At 47.4% G+C, this 24,233-nt stretch overlaps 1 protein-coding gene across 1 annotated transcript in view; it reads left to right on the forward strand.

Annotated features, from left to right (window-relative positions):
* The first annotated feature begins 721 nt into the window (after positions 1-721).
* LOC146811764 (uncharacterized) overlaps positions 722-24,233 on the forward strand; it is a 50,624-nt gene continuing 27,112 nt past the window's right edge. Inside the window, exon 1 of the mRNA XM_085615106.1 lies at positions 722-773. Coding sequence (XP_085471232.1) covers positions 729-773 — 45 coding nt within the window. The 5' untranslated portion in view covers positions 722-728. The remainder of the gene's footprint in view (positions 774-24,233) is intronic.

Genomic DNA, 24,233 nt, shown 5'->3' on the forward strand with positions numbered 1-24,233 from the left:
CAATGAATAATACCATGACATATGTATGTTTTAGATTGCAGTACCTCATAACCATAGAATGAATGAGAGAAAGAGAATAGACAGAAAGAGGAGACACACTATATCATAGAGAAGAGGATATCACAGTAACCCGCTCAGCTATCTACATAAAATATAAATCTGTGACCTGCATGTTACTCTCTGCATTGCAAAAGGCACCTGAAGCCTCTATGCTATTTTATGAGTCACTCCAATGTACTATTTTATAACAGGGCCCTTCTGTGTTTAAATTGCACACAGATCGCCCAGCAAGTGCCCTAAGCACCAGAATTATCTAAAGCTACTGCACATAGAATGTGCTGGATACATAAAGATGTCTGCAGCAGGTGTTTAAAAATATAATAAAAAATACCTTAACCGCTTAAGATTAGCGTGCGAGTCGCTGAAGAGTTGGTAAAATTTTGACTTGCATCCTAATGAGCAATAAATGATGGATAGTGTGCGAATCACTGAAGATTATAACTTGCAAGCTCGTTCTGTTCACTTGTAAACAGCGTTGCTTCGCTCCGTACACTTATAAACAGCGTTGCTAAGCGACTTGAAGGAACAAAATGGCTGCCACATTAGTAATGCAGAAACGTGGTGACGTATGATGAACAACAAACTCGTCGCTTAGAAACGAGATCACCAATGTGTAATCACGTGGTTACGTCAGATCTCAGACGCACATTTGGTTCCAGCTTCTTGTGATGAACGAAAGATTCGGATGTCAGGGATACCGTCCAAGAATTATGGTAAAGTCTGAATGTTTATTTTTAAATGATGCACGCTCGGAGTTAAATTAAAGTATAACTCGCACACCCAGCATTTGTTTTACCCAGCGTTAAAATCAATGAAATGCCAAAGACCACAACTAGTAACACTAGTAATCTCTGTTATAGAGCGAGCCACATCGAATTAGCTCCCAGTCTTGATGTATTAATACTGCATAGAATTAACTCAAAGTCTTTAAATATTAATACTTTAGATGAACATGTGTAGAATTGCACCCAACTCGTTACAAACATAGAACTGGCACAAGTTAAGGGGTTAAAACTTGCTTGGGTTGAGCATGAAAAGATGTTAATAATAAATGTTGGATTAAAGGTATAGTCTCTCACCAGAATAAAAATGAAAGTCCATAGGTGTTGAGATCCTCTTGAAGATGATGAAACTGTTGACTACGCCAGTGTAATATTTTGAAGTTATAGTCTCCAGACACAGAAGGTTTATCTTGATACAAGTTTATTCTTAACAGAGGATCTCATCCAGCCAGCTTGTCAGGTCAACTGAACTCAGCTTCAATGAATAATACCATGACATATGTATGTTTTAGATTGCAGTACCTCATAACCATAGAATGAATGAGAGAAAGAGAATAGACAGAAAGAGGAGACACACTATATCATAGAGAAGAGGATATCACAGTAACCCGCTCAGCTATCTACATAAAATATAAATCTGTGACCTGCATGTTACTCTCTGCATTGCAAAAGGCACCTGAAGCCTCTATGCTATTTTATGAGTCACTCCAATGTACTATTTTATAACAGGGCCCTTCTGTGTTTAAGTTGCACACAGATCGCCCAGCAAGTGCCCTAAGCACCAGAATTATCTAAAGCTACTGCACATAGAATGTGCTGGATACATAAAGATGTCTGCAGCAGGTGTTTAAAAACAAAACCTATTTTAATATTTTGCACGCAATTTACAATGATAAAAGTAAGTTTGTATACTGCATCCTCTACTTGGTACACATATGTAATTAGACGGTGCTCAATGAACTGTTTAGCCCAAACGGATGGATTGCATACTGTAATTACTCCTTACTTATTTGCAATCAATCAATCAATCATAGATTTGTTAAGAGCAACTACTCACCCGAAAGGGTCACAAGGCGCTGGGGGGAGGAGGGAGGAGCACAAATTCTGGTAGTTTATGGTGTTCCGTCAAAGAGCCAGGTCTTCAGGTCCTTTGTGAACTTTGAAAGTGTTGTCGTCTGTCTGAGGTGGAGTGGAAGGGTGTTCCATGCCTTGGCCATGATGAAGGTGAAGGAGGGGGCTCCTGTTCTGGTCTTCAGTGTAGGAGCACCCAAAATTAAATAAATACAATTTCGTGGATGTCCTGAAGAGTCAATTTGGCTCGTGCTGGAACAGCAGTCTGTTCCCGCCACTCATGGGTCCCTTGACACCCGTGCACACAGAAGCATGGGGTAAGGTGGTGCTCCACACGGCAGTGACATTTTGGGCCATAAGAGGGCGCATTACTCTGTAAATGTTGCATTGGCTTCTTGTATGCTGTTGGGGGAACAACTGCTAAAGAAACACAACTGATTACACCCACCACTGCAGCGGCAGCCAGACCCTGCTATTGGTCCAGATGTTCCGAGCACCTATAAGCCTTCACCAACACAAGCCCTAAGTGGGGTGAATCAGCCTAGCGACGAACATCCTGCCAAAGAGAGTAAGTTAGTAACAGGCTTGCATCACTGATTCCAACCAGAGCGAACAGAGAACACTGCCAAGACTGCATGCTTCAACAAGCAGATGACAAGATGAATACAGGAGCCCCATTACGGCGCATGGCCACCCTCACACTAAACAGTTAGTAAGAAGGAGAGTACCAAACACACTAGAATCATGGCATCTATCCCGGCCATTGAGCCATTCATCGTTACAGGGCTACTATTGGCACAAGCACCGAAGTCGAAATTCTGGGCCAAGAGACTCAAAACGTAGTTTGTGGCCATTGTGGTCAAACACAACAGGATGCGCCTGCTGTTTCTACACCTAGCAGGGATGGACATATAAACGTGATTACACAACCTACCAGAAAAAGGACCCTTGTTTACTATAATTGCAGCACTCACTGATCACTTGGCCGATCTGAACTATGAATGATTTATTTTGAACCAAGCTAAGCAAGACACGTCAAGTCAGTGGACACCTTCCAGACTTATTAAGAGTGACCAAATAAACCAGATCACCACAACAATCATCCCACCAAAGGGGAAAAGGTGCAAGAGACTGTGTCAACCATGTGGCTGCAGGAGAACTTTTGCACATGGAGGAGGTTGTCCAGCCAGCAGCAACAACTGCCCAGCATGTGGGAAAATGAACCTCTTTGTTAAGTGTGAAGTTTGTCCCACCCCCAGAGAACCCCCCAGAAGAAAGTGGTGAATGCAATTGCAGCCTCAGTTGAGGAACAGACCAAAGATGACATGGATGATAAGGGAGAAAGCACTGTGCATTTGGTGAATGCTGTTGACCAATTCTAGGCCTACTTATGATCCACACCAAAATGTTGAGTGCAGATAGGATAGCAGCCAGTAACTGCCATCATCAACACCGGAGCCTCCATCAATGTTATGGCCCCAGAAACGTACGAGTCTCTTGCCTGTCAGCCAACCATCAGGCACACTAAAGTAAGAGTGTAAGCATGTGGGCATCCAAATCCCATCCCGCTGACAGACATGTCCATCATGGACATTATGTAAAACAACACAACCACCACAGCCAAGGTATATCTGATAGCAAAAGGGTTAGGTATGTTGCTGAGCTACCACACCGCAGAAAAAACTTTGAGTGATTCACTTCACACTTAGAATGCAGACCAAGGAGTTGGACAGCCCCTTAAGAGACATCAAATAAAGCTTTCAAGGCATTGGATGCCTGGAGAGATAAATGGTGAATCTTCACATTGACCAATCTGCGTAACCCATGCCTTTCTCAAGTGGTGTTTCATCTCAAACTAGAAGATGACCTCTGGAAATGAGAAGCAGCAGATATAATTGAATGAGTAGAAAAGACACTACCTGGATGTCGCCAATTGTGGTGACTCACTAACCCCAAACAGCAAGAGGAAATGAGGACTCTGCATAGACATATGCCTCCCAAATCTGGCAATCAGAAGAGAGACAGACACATATCATCCTAGCAGTGGATGATTTGTTGAGTGAGATAATAGGGTCCTTCATGTTCCCCAAGATGGAACTCCAGTCAGGGTATCATCAAATCATATTAGACCCGGGTTCCCGGTGCATTACCACTTTTTCTACTCACCAAGGCCTCTGCTGATACTAAAGACTGAATTTTGGAATATCCAGCAATGTGGAGGTCCTCCTGAACACTATAAGGGAAGTGGTGTTGGAGCTGACAGGGGTTATCAATGTAAGCAGCAACATAATGGTCTAAACTTCAACACTGAAGAAACATCATGCCTGTCTTCAGAAGGTACTCCAGAGACTCCAAAAATGGGTTCCTACCCAGCTGGGCTCTCACGCCCACCGAACAAAGGTATTTCCAGATAGAAAGGGAGGCCATCACATTTATCCGAAAGTGCCAGCATTTTAATGTATACTTGTATGGTCACTCCTTTGTTGTCCACACTGACCACAAGACACTCATTTCCCTGCTCCAAGGGTCAGCTTCTGCTTCAGAACAAATTGTGGAACTGCAGCTGCAGGAGTACTTCCCTTCAGTGGAATACAAGCCAGGGTCTCAGAACCCCGCAGACTATTTATCACGACATCCACAGCCTGCCAGTATCACTTGCGGAGATGAAGAGATGGCAGATGACTGCTTGCACTTGGCACTGGAAACTGTCTGGAGAGTTCTAAAAATGCATGCCTCCCAAATAACCTGAGAGGCCCAACAGACCTTTCAATCTTTGTACAATGTTCGTCATTAGCTGGTGGCCCCGGAAGAAGACTTTCTGTTGTGGGGCATAGTGTAATTATCTCATGGAGTATGGCAATGTGCAGAGTTCATCTTGGCCTCGGTGGTCTCCATAGAATTCTCAAAACCATGAGCAGGATCCAAAACTAAGTATAGTTCCCCGAGCTGGATGAGACAGTGGCGCAGGTAGTGAAAATGTGGTAGATGTGCCAAGCTGCTGGAACTCCTGATCCACCAGCGGCCATCATCACAGTAGAAATCTTGAAAGCATTGTAGGTCAGGATCATTGTTTATTTTGGTAGTTTGACAGATAGCCGGTGTTAGACTTGACATCTTTTGGCATGTCTCTCCTGAGTTTGTGTTTTCTGACCTCCCGGTTTTGACTCTGTTTTTGCTGGTTTATTGTCTATGCGCACTTTCTCACTGCTGATCAGTGTTAACGTGCAAGTGCTCCTGTTGTAAACTGTGTTATGGATTGATGTTTCCATGATTGGCATATTTGATTTACCTGTCAGTCCCTGGTAAAGTGCACTTAGTGTTCCAAGACCTGTAAATCAAATGCTGTTAGTGGGCTGCAGCACTGGATTGTGCCACCCTCACAAACAGACTGTAAATGTAACTCTGGCCTGCCACTGCAGAGCCTGTGTGCAGTCTGGGACTGCAATGTCGACGTGTACCCACTTGCCAGGCCATACCCTTCCCTTTTCTTACATGTCAGTCACCTCTAAGGTAGGCCCAATGTACCCCTGTGGGCAGGGTGCAGTGTATGTGAAAGGTAGGACATGCCCTGGTGTGTGTGGCATGTCCTGATAGTGAATTACTGCCAATTTCGTTTTTCACTATTGCAAGGCTACCTGTTGCCATAGGACAAAATGGGGAGTGTGTTTATAACATCTTATAAACATAACTGGCCCTAGGAACTAGGTAGAAAAATAAAGTTTAGAATGCCTGAACTTAGAACCTAAAGATACAACTTTTAGTGAAGGTGATTTTTACATTTTGTGTTTGAAAACACCACTTTTAGAGTAGGTGTTTTCTTGCTCAGCCATCCAGTAGGCCTCGGCTGTGGTTGTGGATTGACTGTCTGGGTTTTCGATGACAGGGGCTGTGCAGTTGCAGTGGCTCCAGATAGTCTAGGTGGGTCAGGAAATGGTTGAATAGACCTGGGTTGCATTTAGAGTAGGGGGAAGAGATTTCCTTTCACCTGAATGGGCCTGGTCTGCCTCTGACAATGCCGTCTCCACCTCCTGCCAGGAAGCCACACCGGAGAGGGCAGAAATGGTTCTGGCTGGGCACAGACAATCTCTGCCTGAGAGGACAAAGGATTTTGGGCTTTAGAAAGTGGGGCCCAAACCCCTGAACCTTAGAGCTCTTTTGGACCAAGAAAACTGGCCTAAAGAAGAGCTGGAGAAGCTGTGAGGAGGAACTCCACTTTGCGAAGTGCTTTACTGTGTTGGCCTGCAGTGGCTGCTTCTGTCTTGGGCAGTGAAAGGACTGGACTGAACTTTCAACAACTTCTTGCTTTGAGTATCTCCAAGGGCTTGAGGTAGAGCTTGCTCCCTGTTCAAGAAGTCTCAGGAACAGTAAAGACTTCAAGTTCTTCTGCCCTCAGCACTGGGGACTGTGTGTTTTGTGCTGCAACACAAGAAAAAGTAACCCAATGTCGTCTACAACGTCGCTGCCAAATTGTGCTTGTGCCAAAAATATCGACCACAAAAATATTGTTGTCCTAGACATATAAAAGTAAGTACAATAATATCGGGGAAAAGTATTGTTTTGCACTAATATCCAAAAAATATAGAAAAATATTGTTTTATATATATATATATTTACAAATAGTAAATATTGCATATTTGAACATGTAACATTAATTTTATGTAACTTAAATATGTTTAAATAATATTTAAAAATATATATAAACATATAATTATTTAAACAAACACACACATATGTGTGTGTATGTCTATGTACACATATATAATGTAAAACTATTATTAAAAATATTAATTGTAATTAATAATATAATTTTCTCAAATGTTTTTAATTTACTAATATAACAAATATATATATTTGTATATATTTTTATATATATATATATATATATATATATATCACTGAAAAAACCATAGGTTTCAGGGGCGATATAGTTAGCTGGACTTTTCACTCGTACAAAACCATAGAAATTCCCCCGTTATAGTTAGTTCAGCTAACTATAACTCGCGCGCCCGCAATGCACTGCTGATGACGTCACATATTACATCACTCTTGACATGGTCAGTGACATCACTCATGACATCACTGATGACATCTCAAATGACATCATCCAGTGAATGTGTGTTTTTCTGAAAATTATATATGTTTTATATATGTATATCTCAAGGTCGATGGAAGAATAAATGGGTATATAAATGTCTAAATGGATGATTTGTTTTTGAAAAATTTATTGTATTACTGACTGATTAAGTGTATCTTAGTGAGTAATGTTTAAATATGTAAATATCTGTATCAGTCTCTCACTTTGTGTATAAGTGGCTGCATGGGTTGGTGAGTAGCTACATGAGTGTCTATATAGGTTATTAGTTGATTTTTTGAGTATCAGTATGAGTGTCTGATGTCTGTATGGTTCGGTGGGGGGTATTACGTAGTGCATAGGTGCATGAATGAGTGACTCACTGTTTGTATGTGTTGAAGACAGCATGTGTGCAGGACTGTATGGGTGGATGAGTGTGTGCATGCGTGTGTTAGTGAGTGAATGACTGTCTCAATAGTGTCTCTATGAGTAACTACATATGTTTTAAACTAGTATATGTGACTATTGGTGTATATAAGTGAGTATATGTGAGAGTGAGAGCTTGAAAGTGTTTCTGTATGAATAAGTATGTGTTTCTATAAGTGATTGTTTAAAAGACTAAGTATGTGTAAGTTTCTGTAGAAGTAAGTGTGGTGGTGTGTGTATAACTGAATATGCAGGTAAACAGATGTTTGATTCTTTATTAGCATAAGTGACTACATGTGTGAGTAACTTTATGGATGAGTGGCGTTGTGTAACAGAATGTATAGGTGTATGAATACATATGATGAGTGAGTGCATGTATGAGTGACTGTATAGGACTGTTGGTCAATGAGTGGATGTGTATGTGGATCTTACAATTACTGAATAGGTTGTTGTAACTGGTATTGGTATGTACATTGTTTTGAAAATTTTAATTTCCATTTTTGAATGTGTGTATGAAAGGTTATATTAGGGGGAGAGGAGGTCTGCCACTCTATCACAAGGATGATGTCATCAGTGATGTCATGAGTGATGTCACTGACCATGTCATGAGTGATGTAAAATGTGACGTCATCAGCAGTGCATTGCGGGCGCGCGAGTTATAGTTAGCTGAACTAACTATAACGGGGGAATTTCTATGGTTTTGTACGAGTGAAAAGTCCAGCTAACTATATCGCCCCTGAAACCTATGGTTTTTTCAGTGAATTTCTAAGGTTTTTTAAATGCTAATTCCTAGCTATAACGTGCCTGAAACCTATGGTTTTTTCAGTGAATTTCAAAGGTTTTTTAAATGCTAATTTCTAACTATGCCTACAGAGATAGGACATGTGAAGAAAGAAGGAAAAACGCACAGAAAGAAAAAAAACAAATGCAGAAAGAAGCAACAGAAGTCCTCAAAGACGAAGAAAAGTGCAGGAAGAAATATAACGTGCAGAAAGAACAAACAGAAGAGCAGAAAGAAGCCTTGTTGCAAAATCATCCTGTACCTTCAACTTTTTCAGACGGATACTGGTGGTAACTGAGTCTGCCTAAGCAGTCCTAGAGCCAGTGCTATGTTAAAAGACACTCAGAATACAGTGAAAACACCTACATACACTAGGGCACACTATGCGTTGGGGTCCCCCTGTGATTAGCATGACCTCCTCTGGAAGCCCCTAGTATATAATAGGGCAGGGGATTAAAAGTACCTCTTAAAACGCACCACAGGGCGTGTTTGAACACGTCACCTCATGCCCCGTCCCCTCCCTTCCCCACTGTGTAAACACACACTGTAGCCATTTTAAGTTGGGAGATTAAGTCCCCTTGAATCCTGAGGGTCCCTAGGGTCCAACTAGACCACTAGGTACCTCCAGTAAGCGCCACAGAGCTGCGTTGCAGAGAGGTGTAAAAAGTGGCACGGCCTGCACCACCTCTCTGCAACGCAGAGCAGTGGTGCTTACTGGAAGCACCTGGTGGGCTAGTTGGACCCCAGGGTCCCTCAGGATTGAAAGGGAATTATTTCCCCAACTTAAAAACGCGCCACAGGGCGTGTTTGCACACGTCACCTCAGGCCCCGTCCCCTCCCTTCACCACTGTGTAAATGCGCCCTGTGGCCGTTCTGAGTTGAGAGATTAAGTCCTCTTGAATCCTAAGGGTCCCTAGGGTCAAACTGGCCCACTAGGTACCTCCAGTAAGCGCCACAGAGCTGCGTTGCATGGAGGTGTAAAAAGTGGCGTGGCCTCAGAACACCTGTCTGCAACGCAGCTCCCTGGCGCATACTGGAGATACCTGTTGGGCTAGTTGGCCCTCAGGGACCCTCAGTATTGAAGGGGAATTAATTCCTCAACTTACAACTGGCCAGGGGGCGTGTTTGCAGAGTGCTGCAAGGAGGGGGCATGGCCTCTGGCACGATGCCGGTCTTTTATATATTTATTTTTAAGAAGGAGGGCTGTGTGGCCCCCTTTCTTTTTCTAATTTATTAGCCCTGGGGACCCCATCCCCCAGGGCCTGCACCCTAATTTTTTTTGTTGAAAAAAATTAATTTGGCCCTCCCAAGGCCTTAATCGGCCCCGGGGAACCCAACCCCCGGGTCATGGCCTTTTTTTTTTATTCTTTACGAGGGGGGCTGTGTTGCTGGACGAACCGTATGTACCTATCACCATGACGATTTGCGTGATATTCATTAAAAGGCGACTATGCATACAATGAATCCATGTAGAATGTATTCACACCGCTAGTGAAGCTCTGACATGTCTGACACCCTACCGTGCCTAATCCCGGCACCCCCGCTGGTGGGTACTCTCCAAGTAGACATCCTTGTCGTTTATTTATACAAACATGGGTAGCTATTGACGGGCACATTTAATACACATGCACACCAAGCCATTCAAAGGGGATTCGACAAAAATTCGACCAAACTATGCAAGAAATTAGGTATAAATGGCCGCACACTGCTCGTCATACCAGCAAGTTGCCCCATGGAACTATGGGCGATGTAGTAGCGACGGCGAGTACGCCTATGCTACGAAGTGTAAGAAATAAGTATGTGTCGCATTAGCCATCCCTGGACACGTGTTTCGAGGTAGTTGCCTCTCGTCAGCAGGGAGTAGGTAAGTGTAGAGGGGTGCCGTGTAGACTGCCTGCAATTAAAAATAGGTAAAGTACCTTTCAAGGCGCGCAGGTGCCGGTCAAAGACTCGTCAGTCCGGTAGCTCAAGAGAGCCGTAATGAATTAGGTATAAATGGCCGCACACTGCTCGTCATACCAGCAAGTTGCCCCATGGAACTATGGGCGATGTAGTAGCGACGGCGAGTACGCCTATGCTACGAAGTGTAAGAAATAAGTATGTGTCGCATTAGCCATCCCTGGACACGTGTTTCGAGGTAGTTGCCTCTCGTCAGCAGGGAGTAGGTAAGTGTAGAGGGGTGCCGTGTAGACTGCCTGCAATTAAAAATAGGTAAAGTACCTTTCAAGGCGCGCAGGTGCCGGTCAAAGACTCGTCAGTCCGGTAGCTCAAGAGAGCCGTAATGAATTAGGTATAAATGGCCGCACACTGCTCGTCATACCAGCAAGTTGCCCCATGGAACTATGGGCGATGTAGTAGCGACAGCGAGTACGCCTATGCTACGAAGTGTAAGAAATAAGTATGTGTCGCATTAGCCATCCCTGGACACGTGTTTCGAGGTAGTTGCCTCTCGTCAGCAGGGAGTAGGTAAGTGTAGAGGGGTGCCGTGTAGACTGCCTGCAATTAAAAATAGGTAAAGTACCTTTCAAGGCGCGCAGGTGCCGGTCAAAGACTCGTCAGTCCGGTAGCTCAAGGGAGCCGTAATGAATTAGGTATAAATGGCCGCACACTGCTCGTCATACCAGCAAGTTGCCCCATGGAACTATGGGCGATGTAGTAGCGACGGCGAGTACGCCTATGCTACGAAGTGTAAGAAATAAGTATGTGTCGCATTAGCCATCCCTGGACACGTGTTTCGAGGTAGTTGCCTCTCGTCAGCAGGGAGTAGGTAAGTGTAGAGGGGTGCCGTGTAGACTGCCTGCAATTAAAAATAGGTAAAGTACCTTTCAAGGCGCGCAGGTGCCGGTCAAAGACTCGTCAGTCCGGTAGCTCAAGAGAGCCGTAATGAATTAGGTATAAATGGCCGCACACTGCTCGTCATACCAGCAAGTTGCCCCATGGAACTATGGGCGATGTAGTAGCGACGGCGAGTACGCCTATGCTACGAAGTGTAAGAAATAAGTATGTGTCGCATTAGCCATCCCTGGACACGTGTTTCGAGGTAGTTGCCTCTCGTCAGCAGGGAGTAGGTAAGTGTAGAGGGGTGCCGTGTAGACTGCCTGCAATTAAAAATAGGTAAAGTACCTTTCAAGGCGCGCAGGTGCCGGTCAAAGACTCGTCAGTCCGGTAGCTCAAGAGAGCCGTAATGAATTAGGTATAAATGGCCGCACACTGCTCGTCATACCAGCAAGTTGCCCCATGGAACTATGGGCGATGTAGTAGCGACGGCGAGTACGCCTATGCTACGAAGTGTAAGAAATAAGTATGTGTCGCATTAGCCATCCCTGGACACGTGTTTCGAGGTAGTTGCCTCTCGTCAGCAGGGAGTAGGTAAGTGTAGAGGGGTGCCGTGTAGACTGCCTGCAATTAAAAATAGGTAAAGTACCTTTCAAGGCGCGCAGGTGCCGGTCAAAGACTCGTCAGTCCGGTAGCTCAAGAGAGCCGTAATGAATTAGGTATAAATGGCCGCACACTGCTCGTCATACCAGCAAGTTGCCCCATGGAACTATGGGTGATGTAGTAGCGACGGCGAGTACGCCTATGCTACGAAGTGTAAGAAATAAGTATGTGTCGCATTAGCCATCCCTGGACACGTGTTTCGAGGTAGTTGCCTCTCGTCAGCAGGGAGTAGGTAAGTGTAGAGGGGTGCCGTGTAGACTGCCTGCAATTAAAAATAGGTAAAGTACCTTTCAAGGCGCGCAGGTGCCGGTCAAAGACTCGTCAGTCCGGTAGCTCAAGAGAGCCGTAATGAATTAGGTATAAATGGCCGCACACTGCTCGTCATACCAGCAAGTTGCCCCATGGAACTATGGGCGATGTAGTAGCGACGGCGATGTAGACGATCCATCAGAGATCATCAGTTCAACAAGTACTTACTTGCACCCACTGGGGTGAACCACTCAAGAACTTCATGTACCAGCTTCCCTTGGGGCGACCTGGAGGAGGAGCTAGCGGAGTGCGGTCCATTGCGGTTGTTTATAAAAATGGCTCCTTCGAGCTTTGAGCTGACGAGCTCCTGGACGACGCACCTGCGTGCCTGTGCGGGCACTGAGGCCCTTGACGGTTGCTTGGCGGCCCTCTCTTCCACCCCTAACTATTTTCTCTACTGAGGAGGGAAGTTATCCCGAAACCCGAGCCATGTCTCGGGCGATATTTTAAAACCCGGGACATGTATCGGGTCTAGAGATCATCAGTTCAACAAGTACTTACTTGCACCCACTGGGGTGAACCACTCAAGAACTCCATCAGAGATCATCAGTTCAACAAGTACTTACTTGCACCCACTGGGGTGAACCACTCAAGAACTTCATGTACCAGCTTCCCTTGGGGCGACCCGGAGGAGGAGCTAGCGGAGTGCGGTCCATTGCGGTTGTTTATAAAACTATGCAAGAAACCCCCTCATGGTTAATAAAACACACATCCACCGCCGGATGTGTAATACTTTTTATTTTACTCTCTGGAAAGGAGACAAACCTCACGTGAGAGTCACAACGTGCTCCTGGCTGAGCCCAATGCTGTGTTACACCCACCATTGCCTGCCGAGTGCCTCACACCTCTGTGTTGTATTCCACCATCTAGTGCTTATGCTATGACACTCTCTAGCCCATGTGCTCTGTAACACCACCCCGTGAATATGTCATGCCACACTTGCCTTCACACGGTTTACATTGCACCATCTAACGTGCCTTCCTCGATGCCTATGTTATAAAGCAGAGCGCTATGACATACTTATTACAATCTGGGATCCATATCTTTGTCACAGTGCATATGCAATGTTACACTACCCAGCACATATTTTATATTACAACTTTAGAGACTACTTAGGTTACACAACACTGCCCTGTGCATATTACACTCCAAGGCGCATATCACAGAGCAAGCGCTAGTGCCTGTGCTATCTCGCGCTCTCCAATGAATCTGTTATTATGCACAATGTATTGCATATTATATTTCACGCCCCGGTTCATCTTATATCACACTTTTTGGTGCATAGTTTATACCATATACTATATCTAGTTTTCATTTTCAATCGTGCTCTCAGGACTATGTTCTATATAACACTGCGTCCACCTACCCTTTTCACGGGCATTACATTTTGCGATGGGGGGTGGAAGGTATGGGGATGTTTCTGCCAAGTGAGCCCGGAGTCACAGTCCCAAACGTTCTCTTCTTCCTGAATAAAAGTGAGATTATGCTGCATACTTGTTCATATTTTAAGTAGTTCGCACAGACACACATTTTAAAAACAATAAAGTTCCTAATACCCACCTTCTATGAACAGTTAGCTTGCTGCCCCATCCACCTCCTCCCTATCCTCTGTTGTCTGAATCCATGGACTAGACTCCTCCCTCCTGCCATGCATGGTCTGATGTGCTGCCACTGCCCTCCATTTAGCATGATGTACCAGTCCACTCCTCCTGCCCTCCATTGCCCAATTCTATGGGCAATCATTGACCTCCTGCTTAGCCTCTGTGCTTAGCTTGCTGCCCCTATTCTCCTTCCCCCTGCCCTCCGATGTATTTGTGCATGCCCCTGCTCCATCCTTTTTGACCACCATGTTCCATGGACCTGCCACTCCTATCTACTCTGAGTGTTCTGTTGAGCTGCCACTCCCCTCCCACCTGCCTAGCATTGTCAGATGACTGTAACCTGTCCCTGCCACCTCCACCCTGCCTGTCCACATTCCATGCCCCTATCCCCTTCCTCCTGTCCTTCATGGTCCATTTTACTGCCACACCCTTCTGCCCTGCCTGGTCTGTTGTGCTGCAACTGCTCCTCCTGCCTGCCCCACGCGGTCTGTTGTGAGGCCCCTTCCCCTGAACTCTCTTGTCTGTGCCCAGGTCCTGACCCTCCCTTCTATCCTCCATGGTCCTTTGTGCATGCCCCTGCACCCTCCTTCTTGCCCATCATAGCCATTGTGCTGCCACTAACCCTCCCGCTTGCCATGCATGGTCTTCTGTGCTGCCATGGCCCCTCCCACCTTCCCTGTGTGGTCAGCTAGCTTCTCCTGACCCCCTCCCACCTTCCCTCCATGGTCTGTGTGTATGCCATCAGTCTCACTGTTGCTTTCCATGGTGTGTCTTGTTTCTAGTGCCCATCCTGCCTGACCTCCATGGTCATCTTGCTGCTCCTGCCCTGCCCCTTTGCCCCCAGCCCTCTGTTTCCATGTGCAGACCCCTATTCCCTCCTTTCTGGCTTGTCGGTTCCATTGTAATGCCCCTGATCCGTCCCTCCTGCCCTTTATGGTCTGTTATGCTGCAGCTTTCTCTCCTGTCTGTCTATTATGGTCAGCTAGCTACCATTGCCTCTTTCCCCTCTGTTGTCTGTTGTCCATGTGCATGGTCCTGTCCCCTCCCTATTGCTTTCTATGGATTGTTGTGCTGCACTCCCGTCCCGCATGCCCTGTGTGGTGTATTGTGCTGCTGCAAACCCTGATGCCTGGCCTGTAGGGTCAGTTTGGTGCACCTCTCAATGTCCCTCTTGTCCTCTGTTATCCGAGTCCATGTCCCTACCCCAACTCCTCCTGCCTACCATGATCCAATGTACCATACTTGCGAACATTTTGAACTTGGTAAGAGGGAGATTTTGAAATAAAACTGGGGTATTGATTTTCCCCTTTGAGTTACATTGAAAAAGAGAAGATTGTAGACAGGAACCAGATCAAGTAAAGCCCCTTTGAGCTTAAAAACATTGGACGTTTCCTGGCTGAAATGGGTCTGTTGGCATGTATGGTTGTATGACCACTGCCTCTTCCTTCTGCCCACAATGGTCTATTACATCACCACAGCCTCTCTTGCCAGTCCTGTATTGTTGGTTTGTAGCCCCTGCCCCCCTTTTCACTGCCCTCCATAGTCTGTTGTGCTGCCACTGCCCTTCCTGCCTGCCTAGTGTGGTCAAATTGTTGCCTCTGCACTCTCCTACCTGCCTTCAATTTTCAGAGTCCGTGCCCCTGGCCTCTGCCTCTCAACAGTATCCCAATGAACAACTAGATTGCTAACATTCTATATTTATTACAAAAGTGTGGACTGCCTGACGTCATCTTGATGTAATCAAAACTGTAATGCCTAGAGCATTTCCTTTAGAAATTACATATATGAGATGGTCTTATTTGCATCAAAATTATGGTTAGTGCTCTAAAAAACTAAAATGAGGACATATTTTCTGAGTTTTCAAATAGCGACAAAGAACTTTTAAATTATTTGTAATCTTAGTTTTTTTTATCCAGTTGACCACTTGATTAAATGTTGCATCCAAGGGGAGAGGGTGTGGTGTTACTTCCAGACCTGCAGACTTTGCAACTGGGGAACCAGGTTGGAGTTTCTGCTTCAGCACAACATTCTGTGATTCTGGTCAAATCACTTAATCTCCCCATGTCTACAACCAAAATGAATTTGATCTTGTGTGATGTAACCAATGCTCATGTAAAGCACTCCAATACCTGACACGTCTGCACTATAAAAAACTGCAAATACACAACAAATAAGTGTTTTGCACACTTCTGTCATTGGGCTACATTTGGGCTACATTTGGGTGATATTTGGGCTACATTTGGGCTCTTTTGTCTCTGGTGGCCATTTTAGGAGATTTATTTGTTATGAAGTTTCCTAATTTCCTCATTTACTGCAGTCTCCTCAGTAGGAAATGCTTTCAGTTTTTTACTTTGATTCCATCAAGAAGGTATTCAGATATGTCACACATTTGCCATAAATTCTGAATGTTAGCACTCTAGTTGCTCATTAGATCACTGTAGTAAAGCTACTGCTCACCACGGAAGTCTGCTGCTAGCATTAGAAGTGCATGTTTCAGTCTGCATATCAGAATTTTTTAATGAAATAGAAGAGGATTTGAGAAGTCACTCAAAATATGCCCTAATTTTTCTTTCTTCAGCACTAATCATAATTTCTATGGCAAAATGAACCCCCTCATTGTGTTCCTTTTTAAATTATGTTTTAAGTGTTACCAGTTTATTCCAATCAAGATGGCTTCAGGTATGCCATACTTTTGTCATAAGTAAGACAGTAAGCGCTCTAGTTGATCTTGAGAACACTCTGGGATGTTCTGTCATTGGGCTACATTTGGGCTACATCTGAGTGATATTTGGGCTACATTTGGGCTCTTTTGTCTCTGGTGGCCATCTTGGGAGATTTATTTGTTATGAAGTTTCCTAATTTCCTCATTTACTGCAGTCTCCTCAGTAGGAAATACTTTCAGTTTTTTACTATTATTCCATCAAGAAGGCATTCAGATGTGTCACACATTTTCCATAAATTCTGAATGTTAGCACTCTAGTTGCTCATTAGATCACTGTAGTAAAGCTACTGCTCACCAGGGAAATCTGCTGCTGGTATTGAAAGTGCATGTTTCAGTCTGCATGTCAGAATTTTTTTATGAAATAAAAGAGGATTTCAGAAGTCAAAATGTGTTTTTCTTTCTGCAGCACTAATCATATTTATATGGCAAAATGAACCCCCTCATTTTGTTCCTTTGTAAATTAAATGTTTTAAGTGTTACCACTTTATTCCAATCAAGATGGCTTCAGGTGTGCCATACTTTTGTCATAAGTAAGACTGTTAGCGCTCTAGTTGTTCTTTAGAACACTCTGGGAAGCTGCAGTAGAACACAAAGGAATCAACTGACAGTCTCTGCCCTTGTTGGATGTACATGTTTTACTGAGAATGTCAGACTTCATTCTCACATGACTGAGAAAGATAATGTGAATTTACAGAAAATATGCTCTCAGTTTAGCTTATAGATCACCTTCCAAACCTCTGTGGGAAAAGCATGAGAAAATAGTTTTCTCTAAAACATGGTTCATGATATCACAGCAGAAGGCTTTTTCACATGGTAAAATCATCTTAGAACACACCACAATTCCTTAAATGAGTATGGTACCATCAACAAATGATTTATAATGTAACTAAAGTCTTAAAACCTTCTATTAACTGCAATGCTTTTTAATGAGGTGCTATCATGTATATTGGTCCCAAGATGGCTGCCAACACTTCTTGGATGAAGTGCTGACAGCCAATCAGATCTCAGGATGAGATGTGTGGTTAGGCTCCGCCCAGATATATATATGATTTTACTTTTGATTTTCTCAGGAACTACTGAACAGATTGACTCCATATATGCAAAAGGCACATCCCTGAGCTGAGGACTACCTCTTTGCCAAATTTCAAGTAATTCTGTTCAGCCGTTCGGGCTGTACCTTGGACTAAAGGTCCCTATGGAAAATTGCATGGGGAAAACGCGTTTTGGGACCCCCCTTTTTTCTCAGCCCCCGCTTGACGAATCCCCCCGAGACTTTCAGGGTAGGAGCGGAGCGCCCCACCTATTTTGAAAATTTCACGAGGATTCGTCAACCGGCGCCAAAGTTATTCCGAATAGAATGTTGCGGATTTCCTATGGAAACACGGTCCTAACTATAACTATCTACTGGCGATCGCCAGTAGATAATAATTATATATATATATATATATATATATATATATATATATATATATATATATATATATATATATATGTATATCTTTAAAGTGCAGCCCAAGTTGTAACGCTGGCGCTCGATTTCCAGGGGCGGTGCGTTGCTTTTCCGGCAGAGGCACGCCGGTATTTATAAATCGATTATCGCCCAAAGAGCGAAGTAAAGACGCACTCACTTGTCTTTCAGAAGTAATTCAGCCGAAATTTATTTATTCATAATTTGCCATTCCCTACGCGTTTCGGTCAGACTACTTTGACCTTGGTCACAGGATTAATCTAAACAGAGAAAAAGGACTTCTTTTATTTCATCTGCATGCAGTTACTTCCTGTTATGTATTTTAGTGCATTGTGGTTAATGTGGAATTTACACTTATTAGTGACATTTGTGAAGTGTTTATCTCTTCTTCGTTTTTGAACAACATTGTTCTGTCAGCAAATTTTATGCTTCATGTCCGTTATTTTTATTATTATAATTATCATATAATGTTATTTTCTGCTCCCTGGTGAGCAGTGAATCTGTATTGTTGACATTGTTGATTCTGGTATCATGATTTGTAGACTTGGGTGCCAATTACGATCCGGTAAAAAAATTCCCCGTGCGACTCGTATCCGGTCTTTTTACCGTACGAATCGTACAAGTGCCGTACGAACTGGCAATCACGATTCGCATGGTAAAAAGTCCATACGAACCGCATTGGGAATCATTCCCCACACGTCCTCGGGTCGGAAAATGTGTCCGACACGTCCTCGGACGATTTACCGTACAAACGTGGAAAGTCAAGTCCGACCGAGGAATCACGATCCCACCCGTGTGTCCGAACTCACAACCGTATGGTAAAAACACCGTCCGCACCGAACTCCCATTGCAACCATGGAGACATGTGCCTGCATACGCGCCCAACACTCCCCCCAGCACCCATACGTTCGAGTCGTACTCCCCGTTAATGTACACCCCCCCTGTATGTACACCCGTGTACGTGTCGAACCCCCACCCGTGTATGTACACCCCAGTACGTTCGAGTCCTACCCCCACCCCTGTACGTGTCGTACCACCGTCTATGTACACCCCAGTACGTTCGAGTCGTACCCCCACCCCTGTACGTGTCGTACCCCCGTGTACCTACACCCCAGTACGTTCGAGTCGTACCCCAACCCCTGTACGTGTCGTACCACCGTCTATGTACACCCCAATACGTTCGAGTCGTACCCCCACCCCTGTACGTGTCGTACCCCCGTGTACCTACACCCCAGTACGTTCGAGTCGTACCCCCACCCCTGTACGTGTCGTACCCCTGTGTACCTACACCCCAGTACGTTCCAGTCGTACCCCCACCCCTGTACGTGTCGTAACCCTGTGTACCTACACCCCAGTACGTTCGAGTCGTACCCCCACCCCTGTACGTGTCATACCCCCGTGTACCTACACCCCAGTACGTTCGAGTCATACCCCCACCCCTGTACGTGTTGTACCCCCGTGTACCTACACCCCAGTACGTTCCAGTCGTACCCCCACCCCTGTACGTGTCGTACCACCGTCTATGTACACCCCAGTATGTTCGAGTCGTACCCCCACCCCTGTACGTGTCGTACCCCCGTGTACCTACACCCCAGTACGTTCGAGTCGTACCCCCACCCCTGTATGTGTCATACCCCCGTGTACCTACACCTCAGTACATTCGAGTCCTACCCCCACCCCTGTACGTGTCATACCCCCGTGTACCTACACCCCAGTACGTTCCAGTCGTACCCCCACCACTGTACGTGTCGTACCACCGTCTATGTACACCCCAGTACGTTCGAGTCCTACCCCCACCCCTGTACGTGTCGTACCCCCGTGTACCTACACCCCAGTACTTTCGAGTCGTACGCCCACCCCTGTACGTGTCATACCCCCGTGTACCTACACCCCAGTACGTTCGAGTCGTATCCCCACCCCTGTACGTGTCGTACCACCGTCTATGTACACCCCAGTACGTTCGAGTCGTACCCCCACCCCTGTACGTGTCGTACCCCCGTGTACCTACACCCCAGTACGTTCGAGTCGGACCCCCACCCCTGTACGTGTCGTACCCCCGTGTACCTACACCCCAGTACGTTCCAGTCATACCCCCACCCCTGTACGTGTCGTACCACCGTCTATGTACACCCCAGTACGTTCGAGTCCTACCCCCACCCCTGTACGTGTCGTACCCCCGTGTACCTACACCCCAGTACGTTCCAGTCGTACCCCCACCCCTGTACGTGTCGTACCACCGTCTATGTACACCCCAGTACGTTCGAGTCCTACCCCCACCCCTGTACGTGTCATACCCCTGTGTACCTACACCCCAGTACGTTCGAGTCGTACCCCCACCCCTGTACGTGTCGTACCACCGTGTACCCACACCCCTGTACGTTCCAGTCGTACCCCCACCCCTGTACGTGTCGTACCCCCGTGTACCTACACCCCAGTACGTTCGAGTCGTACCCCCACCCCTGTACGTGTCGTACCCCCGTGTACCTACACCCCAGTACGTTCCAGTCGTACCCCCACCCCTGTACGTGTCGTACCACGTCTATGTACACCCCAGTACGTTCGAGTCCTACCCCCACCCCTGTACGTGTCGTACCCTCGTGTACCTACACCCCAGTACGTTCCAGTCGTACCCCCACCCCTGTACATGTCGTACCACCGTCTATGTACACCCCAGTACGTTCGAGTCCTACCCCCACCCCTGTACGTGTCATACCCCCGTGTACCTACACCCCAGTACGTTCGAGTCGTACCCCCACCCCTGTACGTGTCGTACCACCGTGTACCCACACCCCTGTATGTTCCAGTCGTACCCCCACCCCTGTACGTGTCGTACCCCCGTGTACCTACACCCCAGTACGTTCGAGTCGTACCCCCACCCCTGTACGTGTCGTACCACCGTGTACCCACACCCCTGTACGTTCCAGTCGTACCCCCACCCCTGTACGTGTCGTACCCCCGTGTACCTACACCCCAGTACGTTCGAGTCGTAGCCCCACCCCTGTACGTGTCGTACCACCGTCTATGTACACCCCAGTACGTTCGAGTCCTACCCCCACCCCTGTACGTGTCGTACCACCGTCTATGTACACCCCAGTACGTTCCAGTCGCACCCCCACCACAACCTCCTAAGTACGGAGCGCACCCCATGCCCCAACATCACAACCGCATGTACGAGTCGTACCAAGCCACACACAAGGACAGCACCGTACAACCAAATGGCCCATCTACACACCGTACACACGCTCAAAACGCACGTACACAACCAGGACAAACCAAAACAACACAAGAATACACTATTCGAATGGCACAAAGCCACTAAACATGGCCAACAAACACTAAAAAAACACATACACTGACCTGCAACTGCCAAAAACAAACAGAGGCCCTAAACACCACCACTCCTTATAACACACCCACCCAAAGTTCAAACACAGCCACACCCACCAATGGACCAATAAAAAGGGCCCACACACACAAACCATGAGCCTTTGCAACAGACTCACTGCTGCCAGACACCACAGAAAACTTACAGCACCTTACTACAAGCTTCACCACACCTTACACTTGCACACCTTCACACAACCACCTTCACAAACACACCCTCATCACATTCACACACACACACACCTGCACAACCACACCCACACACCCACAACCATCCACACACACCCCCACCATCCACACACACCCCCCCACCATCCACACCCACACCCCTCACCATGCCCACTACCAAGAATCCAAAGTTCAGTAACCGAGAGTTGGAGGTTCTTGTCGATGAAATCCTCAGAGTCGAGCCACAGCTCTTTGGAACATTGGGCAGAAACACCAGCATGGCAGCAAAAACAGCCATGTGGCAGACCATCATCGATGCTGTGAATGCTGTTGGGGACACCAGAAGGACCAGGCAGGAATGCCAATCCAGGTGGTACGATCTGCGGAGGAGGGTCCGAGCCAAGATGCAGGAGGAACACAACCAGGCCAACGCCACTGGAGGAGGGCCCTCCCGCAGACCCGTACACTACCAGCCCTGGGAGGAGAGGGTGATGGCCATACTACAGGTGGAGGCAGTGGACGGATTAGAAGGACTCCGAGACCCGGGTGAGTACACAAACAACGCACCTCACATGGGGGGAACGTCATCCACAACCAAAATCACTAACAGGCACGCAACCACCCCAAGCTATCGCATGACTCAACCACACTCCATGAACACGCACATGCCACTGCTGCCACCATGCCCCATGCACCCAGCTGGACAATGTCAAGTCACAGGCCACAGAAGACACCAACACATGACACGGTAACCCGGATGGCGGGAGGCTGGGCCCAAAAAAGCACATAGTGCAACTCAGAAGCAGACAACAATTCACTCTACCCATATGGCCTAGGTCACAGCCAGACAAACAGTGTGTCCCAACACAGGAATGACTTGCCAGCAAATGGCGGACGCCTTGCATCAACACATGGGGGTGAAGGCACTGTTTTGCACATGACAGCAGCTGATGAACAGCCAACATTGTGAAAGAGTGGCAGCACACACCACCACAGCAGCAGCGCACACACAGACACTACAACCAATGGGTGCCTGGAGATCAGAAACAAACTCACTTCAACAAGCCAAGGCCCATTCAAAGATCTGCTAACAGTGTGTGCCCAGGAAGCTGGCCTGAGGTGACAGAGGGTGACACACAGAGGGAGGGAAAGGGGGACAGAGAAGGAGGGAGAGGGGGACAGAGAGGGAGGGAGACACAGGAAGATGGACAGAGGGAGGAGGCTGACACACAGAGGGAGGGAAAGGGGGACAGAGAGGGAGTGGAGAGGGGGACAGAGAGGGAGGGAGACACAGGGACACGGACAGAGGGAGGAGGCTGACACACGGAGGGAGGGAGAGGGGGACAGAGAGGGAGCGAGACGGACAGAGGGAGGAGGCTGACACACGGAGGGAGGGAGAGGGGGACAGAGAGGGAGGGAGAGGGGGACAGAGAGGGAGGGAGAGGGGGACAGAGAGGGAGCGAGACACAGGGAGAGCAAATCAGCCGTGTGGCGTGTGCGAATGTCTGCTCGTCAGCAGGTAGACTGCGTGCATGTAGACAAGGGTGGCCAGTGCCAGAACCCCCCCTCTTCCCCATGGCAAAACACAGGGCCATGTCACAACCTGTTCACGAGCACAACGACAGCTACCTGCATCATATAAGTGTGTGGATCCACTCCATGTGCACATGTACAGTGCTACAACGGAAGGCGCCAATGCATGGCTCGCCACACCTGCCCACTCCACTGCTGACTGCAGTCACACTTGACGCAGCAAGTAAGACCATGCCACACATAGTTAAAGGGGCCAAAGTGGTGCCCAAGGGACACACCCATGCACAAGTGCACTGTGAGTGGAATGCAAGTCAGATCCTAATTCCAAGAGGAAATGTGCCAACTTTGAAACTGATGAAACATGGATGTTGCATGGACCAAAATTAACATTGTCTCTCTCACACACAGGTCAATGTCGTGGTTCACCCCCCAACACTGGGGGGGAAGACTCACAGGACCCGGATCTGCAGGAGCCCGATCCCACCGGCAGCGACCACTCTCACCACTCTGTGGACGACCCCGACCGACCTGGCCCCTCTGGTGTCCAACCACCTGCAGCACCTGCGTCAGGTACAACTGTGCCAACCACCACCCCCACTCCTGCCACATCCCAGGAGACACCCAGGATCCCTGCCCCAACACCACAATGCAGCCAGGCTGGCCAGGAGGGACACGGTGTCCCGGGCACCCAGGAGGAGGCAGGCGACAACGCCAATGCCACCCCTCAGGGGTCCCGGAGACCCGATGTGCCCACAAGGGCAGGCCAGGTGCAAGTGGACAGGGGTGGTGGGAGTGGAGGACGGCGGAGGCGCGAGCCTGACCAGTTGGCTGGGGAACCGGTATTTTCCCATGTCCGTAACATCCTGGACACATACCGGCAGGACACCACGGGCCTAGCCCAGGTTGTGTCCGTCCTCGAGGGGATCAAGGCCCAGCAGGCCCAGCAACATGCGGAGCTACATGCCTGTCTACTGCAACACCAACGGAGGATGGAGGACGGACAGGCTGAGCTCGTGACGGCGTACACGGGAATTCACGATACACTCCGTCGGATGGCCGACAACATGGCCGACCCTCCCTGTGCCAGAAGGCGGAGAACATCACCACCCACAGGGAGGGATCAGGAGGAGGAGGAGGAAACATCCGATGGAGCATCCCAGACGTCGTCACGGCCTGCTTCTGAGGGTCCCCGCAGGAGGGCGGGTCGTCCACGGAAAAGACCGTGAGGGTCGGCGCAACATCACCATCTCCCAGGACACCTGGCCTGGCACCTGGCCCACTGGAGCAACAGCATCACAGCATCAAGAGACATTCTCTCCCACATGGCCCTGCTGGTCACTGTCTGACCAATGTTGACAAAGACTGTGGCATGGACTATGAGGATTTCCAATGGCAAGGACACCAACTCCCCTACTGAAC

The sequence above is a fragment of the Triturus cristatus genome, chromosome 7 (genome assembly GCF_964204655.1).
Source record: "Triturus cristatus chromosome 7, aTriCri1.1, whole genome shotgun sequence".
NCBI lineage: Eukaryota > Metazoa > Chordata > Amphibia > Caudata > Salamandridae > Triturus > Triturus cristatus.